This window comes from Miniopterus schreibersii, assembly GCF_964146895.1.
Source record: "Miniopterus schreibersii genome assembly, chromosome: 2".
NCBI lineage: Eukaryota > Metazoa > Chordata > Mammalia > Chiroptera > Miniopteridae > Miniopterus > Miniopterus schreibersii.
Genome location: NC_138102.1, coordinates 152949083 through 152959665, shown reverse-complemented (window position 1 = coordinate 152959665; position 10583 = coordinate 152949083). Strand labels below are relative to the sequence as shown.

The window sequence follows — 10583 nt, the reverse complement described above, 5'->3', positions numbered from 1 at the left end:
GAGCTTACTGCCATGATAGGTAAGGTTTCAGCATCAAAAGGCCAGCACTGCCCATTCCACTCAGTTGTGAGGGCTCCTAATTTGATGGCAGCCCATTAGAAATGGCCCGTTTGGGCACCTTCTCCTTTCCCTCCCGGTCCTGATGTGGACGGGACCTTTGCTTTTCCAGAGCTTCTGTCGCACTCGTGTCAGCATCCCGGTTTATGAGACGGGCTCTCGCTCCCACTCTTCAGCTGCTCCCGATGGGTCCTGGTTACCCTCCCAGCCCAAAGCCACCTTGCTTCAGGTCCCCGGAAGTCAGGAAAACACTAGTGGGTTTTTCATCACCTGCCACATTTCAGCAAAACTCCCCATTTCAGAAAACATTACACACAGGAAAGTTCAGGATCCTGGGAATCAGTCCGCATTTTACTTTACAGTACATTCATACAAGTTCCTGCATGGCCAAGATAACCAGGTCACATTCAGGTCAGCACTGCTGGTAACAAAATTATACAACTACCCTGGCTTCAAAAACAAGATGGGTTGATACACATTGACAGTTACTTCCCTTTCATATTGCAGGAGACGATACATCACAAAAATGAAATCACATGCCTTTGACAATCCAGTGTGAAGGCATATTATTTACGTTAAAATTAAATGATTCGGGACATGGGAGGAATAAAAAGAGTTTCAAAGCTTAAGATAGCTCAACTTTCCCCCAGTGCCATCTTCCTCTTCCAGCCACCAGTTGGCACATTCGACGTGACATCAATACCTTGGGAAGAGAGGGACCGAGGAAAGCAAGGGATCATTTAACTCGAAACTCATGGCTTCTTAGGCTGCTTCTGTAAAAACTACTTTAATAACCCAAAATTCTAAAAAGAGTTCATAAGAGACGGTACAATAGGAAGCACCTGGAGAAAATTCCTCCGGTCACCGATGGGAAATATAAGCTGCAGACTTCTCACAAAAACGGACTGTATCACACAGAGTAACACAGGAAGTTCTGAAGACACGTTTCCACTTAACTGAATGAAAACACCATGACCCATGTGCCGGTCTTGAGTCAGCTCAGAAAACCAGCTGTCATTTCCATCTGCAATACTGTCTACAGGCTGACATCATTACTACTGACGAGTGCAGCCGACCAATAGCCCCGACCCTTGAAAAAAATAAGAAGCCACACTGAGCTGTGATAAAGACTAGAATGAATCAGGCAGGAGAAAATTCTGATGTGTGAGGAAGCAACAAGTTAGATTGGGCTCTTTCTTCCTAGATTAAAAAAACATTGTTACAAACTGCTTTGGACAGGGGTCCAACACAGCTAGAATGATGTTATTAAAATGCAAGTCCCCATCCGGAAAGACAGCGTGCTCATTAGTACCTTTCCCCTTGGTTCAATGTGCTTTAGAATAATTATCAATTCACTGCATAACTAAGCACAAGATTCAGAATATACTTGGACTTACTAATTCCAGTGACTCAAGAGTGCCTGACACTTGCTGCCAAGAAATTTTTGAGTCCTGAACTTATCAGGTTATAAATAAAATTGATACTCATATTTGCTGCCTCCGAAAGGAATACCACCCTTTCTGCCGGCCAGGCGTGGCTCAGCGGTTGAGCATAGACCTAGGATCCAGGAGATCGGGGTTCGATTCCCGCTCAGGACACATGCCCGGGTTGTGGGCTAGATCCCCAGTTGGGGGCGTGCAGGAGGCAGCCGATCAATGACTCTCTCATCATTGATGTTTCTATCTCTCTCTCCCTCTCCCTTCCTCTCTCTGAGATCGGTAGAGATATATTTTTTTAAAAAAGAAAAAAAAAAATAACCACCCTTTCAGAGCTGAAAAACAAGATGGGACAGGGAATAAGACAATACTCAGAAAAGCCACAGAACTCCTTACGAAAACCCAGAGCCAGCGCATATGTTACAGCCCCTGAAGCCCCAGCAGCCGGGTGAGCAAGGGGAGCAGTGACGTTTTTGAAACCAGAGTGACTTGGAGCTAACTGCCTAACAGTAAATTCACACAGTAAAATGCAGAATAAGTCAACAATCGCCAAGGTTTACATTATATCTAGAAATATGTTTTATGCTTTAAAAAAAACCGCAATGCACTCCAAAAAAAATGTTGTCAGATAATTCATGTACAACAGAAGGCACTGTTATCCGCATCAATCCACTGATTCTGCAAAAACCTGAGACGTGCATCTGATCCAATCCTCCAACACCACCTTGGTCATTCATCCTTTGGAGCATATGATTTGTCCTTTACAGTCCAATGATTTTGTTTTCCTTTAATTTCATACATTACAGTAGCTGCTTAAAATACATATTTCAGGGTGAGAAAGGGCAAAGGAGAGAGTGGATAAAAATACCGCCCTATGCCAGGCAGTAACTGGCACAGCAGGAAGGTGCCAAACAGCAGCTCCCAACCCTTCCTCCCTGGACCCCACGTTTCCCTGGTGAAGTGAAATATCCCGATGACACTTGGTCTTGGTCAGTTGATGTCCCATCTTCAGTTGTTGCTGGGCATAGTCCCAAAGTTAAAAGCAGAGAGGACTCCTTTATTTTCAAAGGTGAAGCCTCCCTGTTGTTCAATCTTCTTCTTTGCCTCTAGCATTTGCCAAGAGAGAGGGGAGAAAGAAAAGCATTTAAGGTGCGAAGCTGGAATTAAAGAAATGTCACTCATGGTATTAATGATCCTGCCCTCCTGAGGGCAGTAAGTAATTATGTTCACCATCATGGAAAAACTGTTTGCTAACAATGAGCAAAATGAAAACAAGCCTCAAAGTTGAGTTCCACGAGCTCCAGGAAAGACGCCTAGGCCTCTCCTACCAGGAAGAGAATCTGTGCAGGACTGAAAACCCAAGTCAGCGAAGAAAGCCTGGGTTCTCAACTCTAGATGCCTATGCTATGATGTTTCCCACAAAAATATCTTTGTAATTACAAAATCTCTTCCACTGATTTCCTAGGAGTGACCATAATAATGACGGCATAAAATAATGTCTCCGGCTCAAAAACTAAAAATCAACAAGAATCACCACCATGTAAAGCCCAACAAATAGAAACGGAGAGTCCTTCATTTCCAGGAATGCCAGCTCCTTGCCCGAGCTCATAAAGTGCCTTGGTCATCTGCGCGTAAGATGTTTAGGAGGAATGATTCACTCTCCCTCAGCAAGACTCATCCCAACCCTTATGTCTTACCTTTGGCTCCAAAACAGGACAAACATGGGAATGACACTACCACTAACGGATACATAGTAACCCACCTTGTTTCCTAGGGCTAAGGTATCACGAGTGATTAAAAAGATGGAAAAAATAATAACTTCTTATTATCTTGAAAGGGTGGCGTCTAACAATTAAAAACACAGTATGTGGGTGCCCCGGGTTTATTGAATGGGGTTGCTTTGGCACTCTGACACACGTACTCTAATCCGAGAACCACTCTGGCTGACCTGCCACCGTCCTCCGGTGCTCTGCCAGGGTGAACACCTCCTGCAGCGTTCTCCTCTGGTCCTCACTGAGTGGGGCCACCAGCAGCTGGTACCAGGCAGCGTCCCGATTCTGCACAGCTGTTGCATTTGGAGGGAAGGGGGTAGGTAGAGGAAAAGATAAGGGAGCCCAGTGATAATTACTTCAGAGAATAATAATGACATGATCAAATTATAATGGAGTGATCGCAGACGGGAAGAGGCAGAAAGTACAAACACAAGGTGATGAAACTTACTCCAACACTGGATTATTTCTGAGGATCCACAGTAGCCAACTAGGTGGGGCTATCAAAGGACAGCTGGACACGAAAAACCTCTGCTTTACTAGTTCTCTGCCTCCTTCACCATCTCCGCTTCTCCCTAGGGTTTTACTAACAATGAATGCTCCCTAAAATCCAGATACTGGGAAGCCCCTGTACCCACTTGTTACCATTTTCCTCCAGAATCCTCATGCTACTTGCAGCTTCCGCATCGCACCTACACCAAGAACTCAAACTTGGACCTTTAGGCAAAATCAGTCCCTAAGCCTCCTGGACTTTTCCATTTGGACAGTGCCTCAAATTCAGCACAACTAAAACCAAATTTAACATCTTACCCCCCAAACCCTCTTCACCTCCCCATCCCCATCACAGTTCTGCCCTCCCCCAGCCACGCACCGTAAATCCCCACCCCTGCCCCCTTTACCCATGTCCCCTCCCATCACCCTCTGCTGCCTTCTGAAAGGCTTTCATCTACATGCTTCTTTCCATCACATGCCGATCCAAAGATGACTGCCTATCACTTAAGGAACATTTTAAAATACATATCCTAAGACCCCACTCAAGACCGAAAAGCTCCTGCTGATCATGACGCACACCCACGCGTGGCAGCAAGGGCCTCAGGGCGACTCTCCCTGTTCCCGCCTCCACGCTTATGCTCTTACTTCCCCGTGCTCTGGGGCGTCCTGCCCTGTGCTCGCTCTCTCTAATTCCTGCTAAATTTCAATAAAACATAGAATTGGCTTTACCTTCATTAACAGCATTTGTAGCAATGCTAAATAATGCCAATTTATTATACTAGCATTACCTTGTTGGTAACAATATTTTATACATAAGGTTGGTCACTTTAATATTGCTTATAATAGCAAAAAAAACTGTAAATAGTCCATCAGGGGAAATAAGTTATAATACAACCACAGGAATACTATGTAGCTATAAGACAAAAATATCTGTACTAATAAAATATTTTCATTATAACTTTATAATTTTCTAAACATTTTCATTGGTTTACTATTTTAGTTCTATCAATTTTCCATTTGCATCTCCCATTTTCATACTGGGTTACTGGTCTTACTCATTTGTAGAAGGTTTTCGTTACCTGTGGATCTTAAGCCCACGACATGTACGTGGTAAATATTTTCTCCCAATCTTTCATACGTCCTTAACTGTATTTATAGTGTCCTCCGATGTACAAATTTGATAAATTGCTAACAAAGTAAAAAGATCCCACAGCTTCCAACAAGGGGAAATGGGGAGAGAATTTAGACAACATACCTGAGGACTTAGGGAAGGAAGACATACCTAGCAGAGCTTGCGTGAAAAACTGGTATTCGTCCACACTGCTGTCCAGGTCGAGCGGAGTGCTGAAGCCCTCGAGGGCGGTCTCCTCCAAGACCTCCTCGTCCCAGTCGTCGCCGTCCTCGTCGTCGCCGTCCCCCCGGCCGCTGCTCGGCGGCGCGGCCTGCGCCGGGGCACTCGCCTCCTCCTCGTCGCTGGAAATCTCCTCTGCAGGCCATTGGCCATTGGACAGGAAATAAAACATGAGAACAAAATACGAGGCTCCATAAAGAAAACAAAAGGTACAAAATGACACTCTGGAAATGGGAAAACTACCACACAATTTAATATATGTCTAAAAATAACCCTTAGCTTTCTGGTAGCTGCTCCACTGAAAAGGGCCATCCCCTCTCTGAAAACAATCGCCAGCTATGCCCAAGTCTGCGGCCAGCTGAACGTTGCCGGTGTCTGGCCGTGGCTGCCTCACGTTCATCAATATAAGATACTGCTTAACAGCAGATACCCAAGTTAACTGTTTTGTCATAAAAGATATAAAATGACTGTGCAGTCAGCACGTGTGTTGTTGTTTTTTTTTAATTTGAAACTTTAACTTTTATTATGTCACCAATGGCAATGCTGCTGATGGTCTCTGAACACAACGATTAACACCTGTGTTGGTAAGAATTCAGATTTCCCACTGCCAGGGAGTCTACATATAGGCGCAATTAATGCACTAAAGTATACAACACATCTTAAATAACTATGAGCTCCCACTGAGAATTCAGTCTTAACAATTAATTAAGTTGACTATGAACTGCTCAGAAACGCTTGAGTGAAGAGGTCACTTCTGCTAATAGAAACAGAAAAATATAGAAATGTAAAGGAAAAATAAAATAGGTAATTAGCTATATGTGGGTTGAAAAGTCAAAATACGAATTATTTATTACCATGGACTGTTTCTATTTTCAGTGCTGGTCTGATCTAAGCAGTTAGACCAGTATTTTAAATAACCAGTAGACAGTAAATACCTGGATTAAACTGTAAGGTAGCTTAGAAATAAGGCAAGAAACCATAGTTTTGACACACACACACACACACACACACACACACATATACATATACACACATAAACACACACATATAACAAAGGTATAATTACAAAGAGAGCAAGAAATACCTTTGCTAGTTTATCATTCTATGCTTTAGTAAGAAATTCAACAAGAAAGTCTGGAATATTACAGAAATTTTTCCCTCAAGTCATATTAATTATAAGCCAATAAAAAGTGGACAATACAAGAAATTAGAAAGAGAATATCGTAACATACTTAAAAAAAATCTATCATTGTTGGCATATGCTTAGAAAAAAAAAAAACCTTCTAATAAAGGAACATTACTACAAAAGACCTACATAGTATTCCATAGAATTTAGAATCAAAAATAGAATTGTATGTTTTCCAGAAAAATTTTTGTTTTTAACCAGAAGAGGAAAAACTCCATTTGGAGTTCAATAATATTACTTCCTGGGCCCTAGCAAGCAGTTTTGCAATATCATTAAGTAAAATAAAGATCTAATATTCTTGACTCTAACAATCTTACTCTGACTCGATTAAGTAAATCACCTTCACTTATGTGCTTTATTCTAAATATATAATATGTAAGCCACAAATATCTCCCAATTACACTTTTAATGATGAGTCACTTATGAATCATTTTTAAAAAACCAGGCACTCTGTACAAATCTGCTGTACAACACTTCTAAGTCTAACGGTTCATTTAACTCATAACTGCGGCCTTCACTGCGACCACTGGCACAAAAAAATTAACAAATACTGGGTTGTTAACTTATTGTCAAGATCATTTAATCCTGTTATAAATGTATTTTCCAGGGTATAACAACATTCACTAGGCTCAATAATAAACCATTTAAACGTCAAAAGTGACCAAATATAAATTTGTATCACATGATATAATTAAGTCAACCAAACCCAAAATATCTGTTAAATGTGCAACAGGCCAAAGAACGTAAATCTGTTTAACGACTTAGATAGACTAAGATTCAAAGGAAATGTATGCTCGAAAAAACTCAGTTCCAGCACCCCCTGCCGTCAGAAGCCGTTACCATTTTCCTCCATATCATTCTTCTCTGCTTTTGAGCGATCTTCCCGGTTCCCCAGTTGTCTGGTAGCACAGACCTGCTTGAGGCCAAGGAAGAGGAAGAGAATTGAGGGCACAATCTGTGCCACCACCGCATCCACTGCAGGAGGCCGGCTCTGCAGCTCCAAGAGGATGCTCAGTCCTATTATACACATCTTCCGGTCATGATGCCTGCAAGTGATGGAGGAAACAGAAACGGGCATGTGGGGAGTGAGGACCAAGTCTGAAGAAATAAACAAGGGCTGTCCAAGGGGGACCCTACGGTGCCTTCACTGGAATTACACAGACACAGGCCCCATTTTGTACTATATGAAATCCTACGTAAATGAAGTTTTCTAAACCAATTATCATCATCAAAGACCTATGGGAGTCTGCAATTAGGATAGTGAACCTTACTGTGTTATCAATTTGTGATTAATAGAAATGCTGTACCAGGGCCTGAGCATAACAAGTTTTATTAAAGCAGGAATACCTGCATTTGGCAGCATAAAATTCCTATCCAAAGGAAAAAGGGGAGAGTCCCTTAGACTTTCTCTAAGGTTTTTTGGCAGATATGCTCTACACTAACCCCAGGTGCAAAAAGCTATTTCAAAAACTCAGCATCTAATAAGCTGAACTTAATGTTTATAAGTAAATCTGTTAAATGTCTTTTGCTATAACACAAGATAAGGAAAATTGAATTAGGAAGGAAAGAAGTTTGACCAATATACATTACATACATTTTTCTACTAAATGTTTCTTCTAAGTTGTTTAAAACTAAAAATATTAAGAATAAAAAGGCTATCATATGGTATAACTGTGGCATGGCCCGGCCGAGTGTGGCTCAGTAGTTGAGCATCAACCTATGATCCAGGAAATCGGGGTTCGATTCCCAGGCAGGGCACATGCCTGGGTTGTGGGCTCAGTCCCCAGTGGGGGGCATGCAGAAGGCCCTCCATCCATGTAGCCCCTAACTAGTCCCGCACACCAGGTGTCAGGGGTTCACAGCAGGAAAGATGATTACCAAGTGGGGCTCTAAAGAATCCAAGGAACCGCAGTCCAAGCATGCATAGTCTATGCAATAGCTGAGGCAGCTTTTCTATGTTTGGAAAACTGCTTATAGACACTAATAGAGACAAGCGTGCCAACTGCACAACTGTGAAGGACCAGATCTCTACGCCCTAAATCTTTGTCAGAGACAACTTGAAGCACAATTTCTCTTTAAACTATGTTCGTCCCTCCAAGGCTCTGGTAAGAAATCTAAAACAGGGCCAAATTCCAGTCTCCTACAAATAGAATAATTTGAATAAATATAGCAGCTTATAAAGATGTTCTACCATCATAATTTGGGCCTCCACTATCTCCCCATCACTTAGCAGTCTCCTAACTATTTCCCCTGCTGGAAGTCTTTGCCCCACAGCAAAGTTTTCTAAATGATATCTTACAAAGCTTAAAAAGAACACTCATTATTTCTAATGCTTTAAACACATTAGTCCGCAATTTAGCTCAAATTTTAGCATAACGCAGTCACTACTATGTTTTGGGTCACTTGAAGTGGGCATATAACTACTTTAGAATCTCACTTTCCCTGCCCAGCCAGGCGTAGCTCGGCGGTTGAGCGTCTACCTGGGATCCAGGCGATCGGGGTTCGGTTCCCGGTCAGGGCACATGCCCGGGTTTCGAGCTCAATCAATGACTCTCTCATCATTGATGTTTCTGTCTCTCTCTCTCTCCTTTCCTCTCTCTGAAATCAATAAAGAAAAAAAAAGAATCTCACTTTCCCTATGCTAGAAAACTAGGAGGGTGCTTCATATAAGCACAAGCTTTCCTACCAGGGCAGCACCTAGGCTACAAGTAACCATCCTGACCTCACATTGGAAAACGGGCTCCCTTCTGCCAGGTGTTCATATCCTGGGACAGACACTATATCTCTACCAGACTGGTAACTTCCTTAGAAACCTGACTCAATTTAGAATGTTTTTACCCACAGACACTTAATAGTAATGGAACCTGGATGGACACTTAATTTTTGTTACGTGGAGATATAATAATATGCCAAGTTAAAAACAAGTGGAGAAGGGCTATACCTAATTTCCAAAGCCGCCATTCTTTTCACTAGATTAAACTCCTGAAGCACATTCTTAATTCTCTAAAAATTAAATATGTTAGCAACACACTAAAAGATATGAAAATTATCTTTCTATATGCTATTATGTGTATATATTAAAAATTCAACTTTCCAGAAACAGAAATATAGTGTAAAATTAAGAAAACACTTACCCAAGAAAACAATCTGTATCATTCATCCACTGATTTATAAACTGTACAGTTATAGGTCCAGGGTTGTGAGGCAAGTGAATTCTTTCCAAGGTATGCAGCAGCAGGTCAGGGTTGTAGTACAAGGCAGCAATCGCAACCTGGAGACACATAGTCCGGAGCTCACTAGTTTTGACCCCTCGGGTTAATCTCTCCAAAACAAGTTGAACGAAGAGTGGAATACACTAGAGGAAAAACACAAAAAGAGAATCAACATACACAGAGAAGGTAAGTAACTTATAGAAAGCTGGATGTTGGTAAAAAGTATAATCAGTAAATAAGATACTCTTAATGGCAATAAAACCTTTGCTTATTTAAATCATTTTTAGAGATATTAAATTTATATTCTCAAAAAAACCCAGAGAGATGAAAGGGCCAAAGAGAGGTCCTAGGGGAGTGCCAGGAAGTCTCCTTCCCTTTCCAGGGCAGATCACAGCTGGATAGTGTCCTAAAGAGTCCACACCCACACGGTGGCAACAATCCAATACGGACTCAGCCTTCCCACGTTTAAGTTTAAGGTAAAATGACTACAGTGATTAATCAAATTGGGGAGATAAGTGAAAGGATTGAGAATAAGCACGATCTGATCAGAATTTCTCTTGGGAGAGAAAATTCCTGTTGGTCTAAGTAAAAGAAAAAGACTGAAGAAAAGCATGTTGGACTTGGCACAATAAAACAAAGTCGTCTGACCCCATGACCTAATTGTATTACAAGTATTTGCGCCAGCAGTTATTTTCAATTAAAATGGATGGGCTGAAACCATTTCTGTAAAATAAAATTCTGACGTCTTAATATAAGCTCATTTTAGAAGTAAATTTTAAAAACCAAGGTTTCAGGGCAGGATGGGATGAACAGGCAGAACAGAGGGATTTTAGGGCAGTGAAACTACTCTGTGTTACTATAATGATGGATATATGTCATGATAAATCTCTCCAAACTCACAGAACATACATCAAGAGTGAACCCTAATATAAACTATGGACTTTGAGTGAATTTGATACGTCAGTGTAGGTTCATTAATTGTAACCAATGTACCACTCAGATGGGGGTGTAATGGGAGACGCTATGCATGCGTGGGGGCAGGGGGTATATGGGAAATCTCTACTTTTTGCTCGATTTTGC

General features: G+C 41.7%; 1 protein-coding gene across 2 annotated transcripts in view; it reads right to left on the bottom strand.

Annotated features, from left to right (window-relative positions):
- Positions 1-387: 387 nt before the first annotated feature.
- The window catches only part of IPO8 (importin 8), a 48368-nt gene continuing 38172 nt past the window's right edge, over positions 388-10583 (bottom strand). Inside the window, exons 21-25 of one of the 2 annotated variants that reach the window (XM_081129089.1) lie at positions 9426-9646; positions 7132-7337; positions 5037-5240; positions 3442-3558; positions 388-2599 (exon numbers count right to left, since the gene is read on the bottom strand). In XM_081129089.1, the coding sequence (XP_080985215.1) occupies positions 2502-2599; positions 3442-3558; positions 5037-5240; positions 7132-7337; positions 9426-9646 (846 nt within the window). In that variant the 3' untranslated portion in view covers positions 388-2501. Of the gene's footprint in view, positions 2600-3414; positions 3559-5036; positions 5241-7131; positions 7338-9425; positions 9647-10583 lie in introns of both variants that reach the window. The other variant, XM_081129090.1, reaches the window with a different exon arrangement.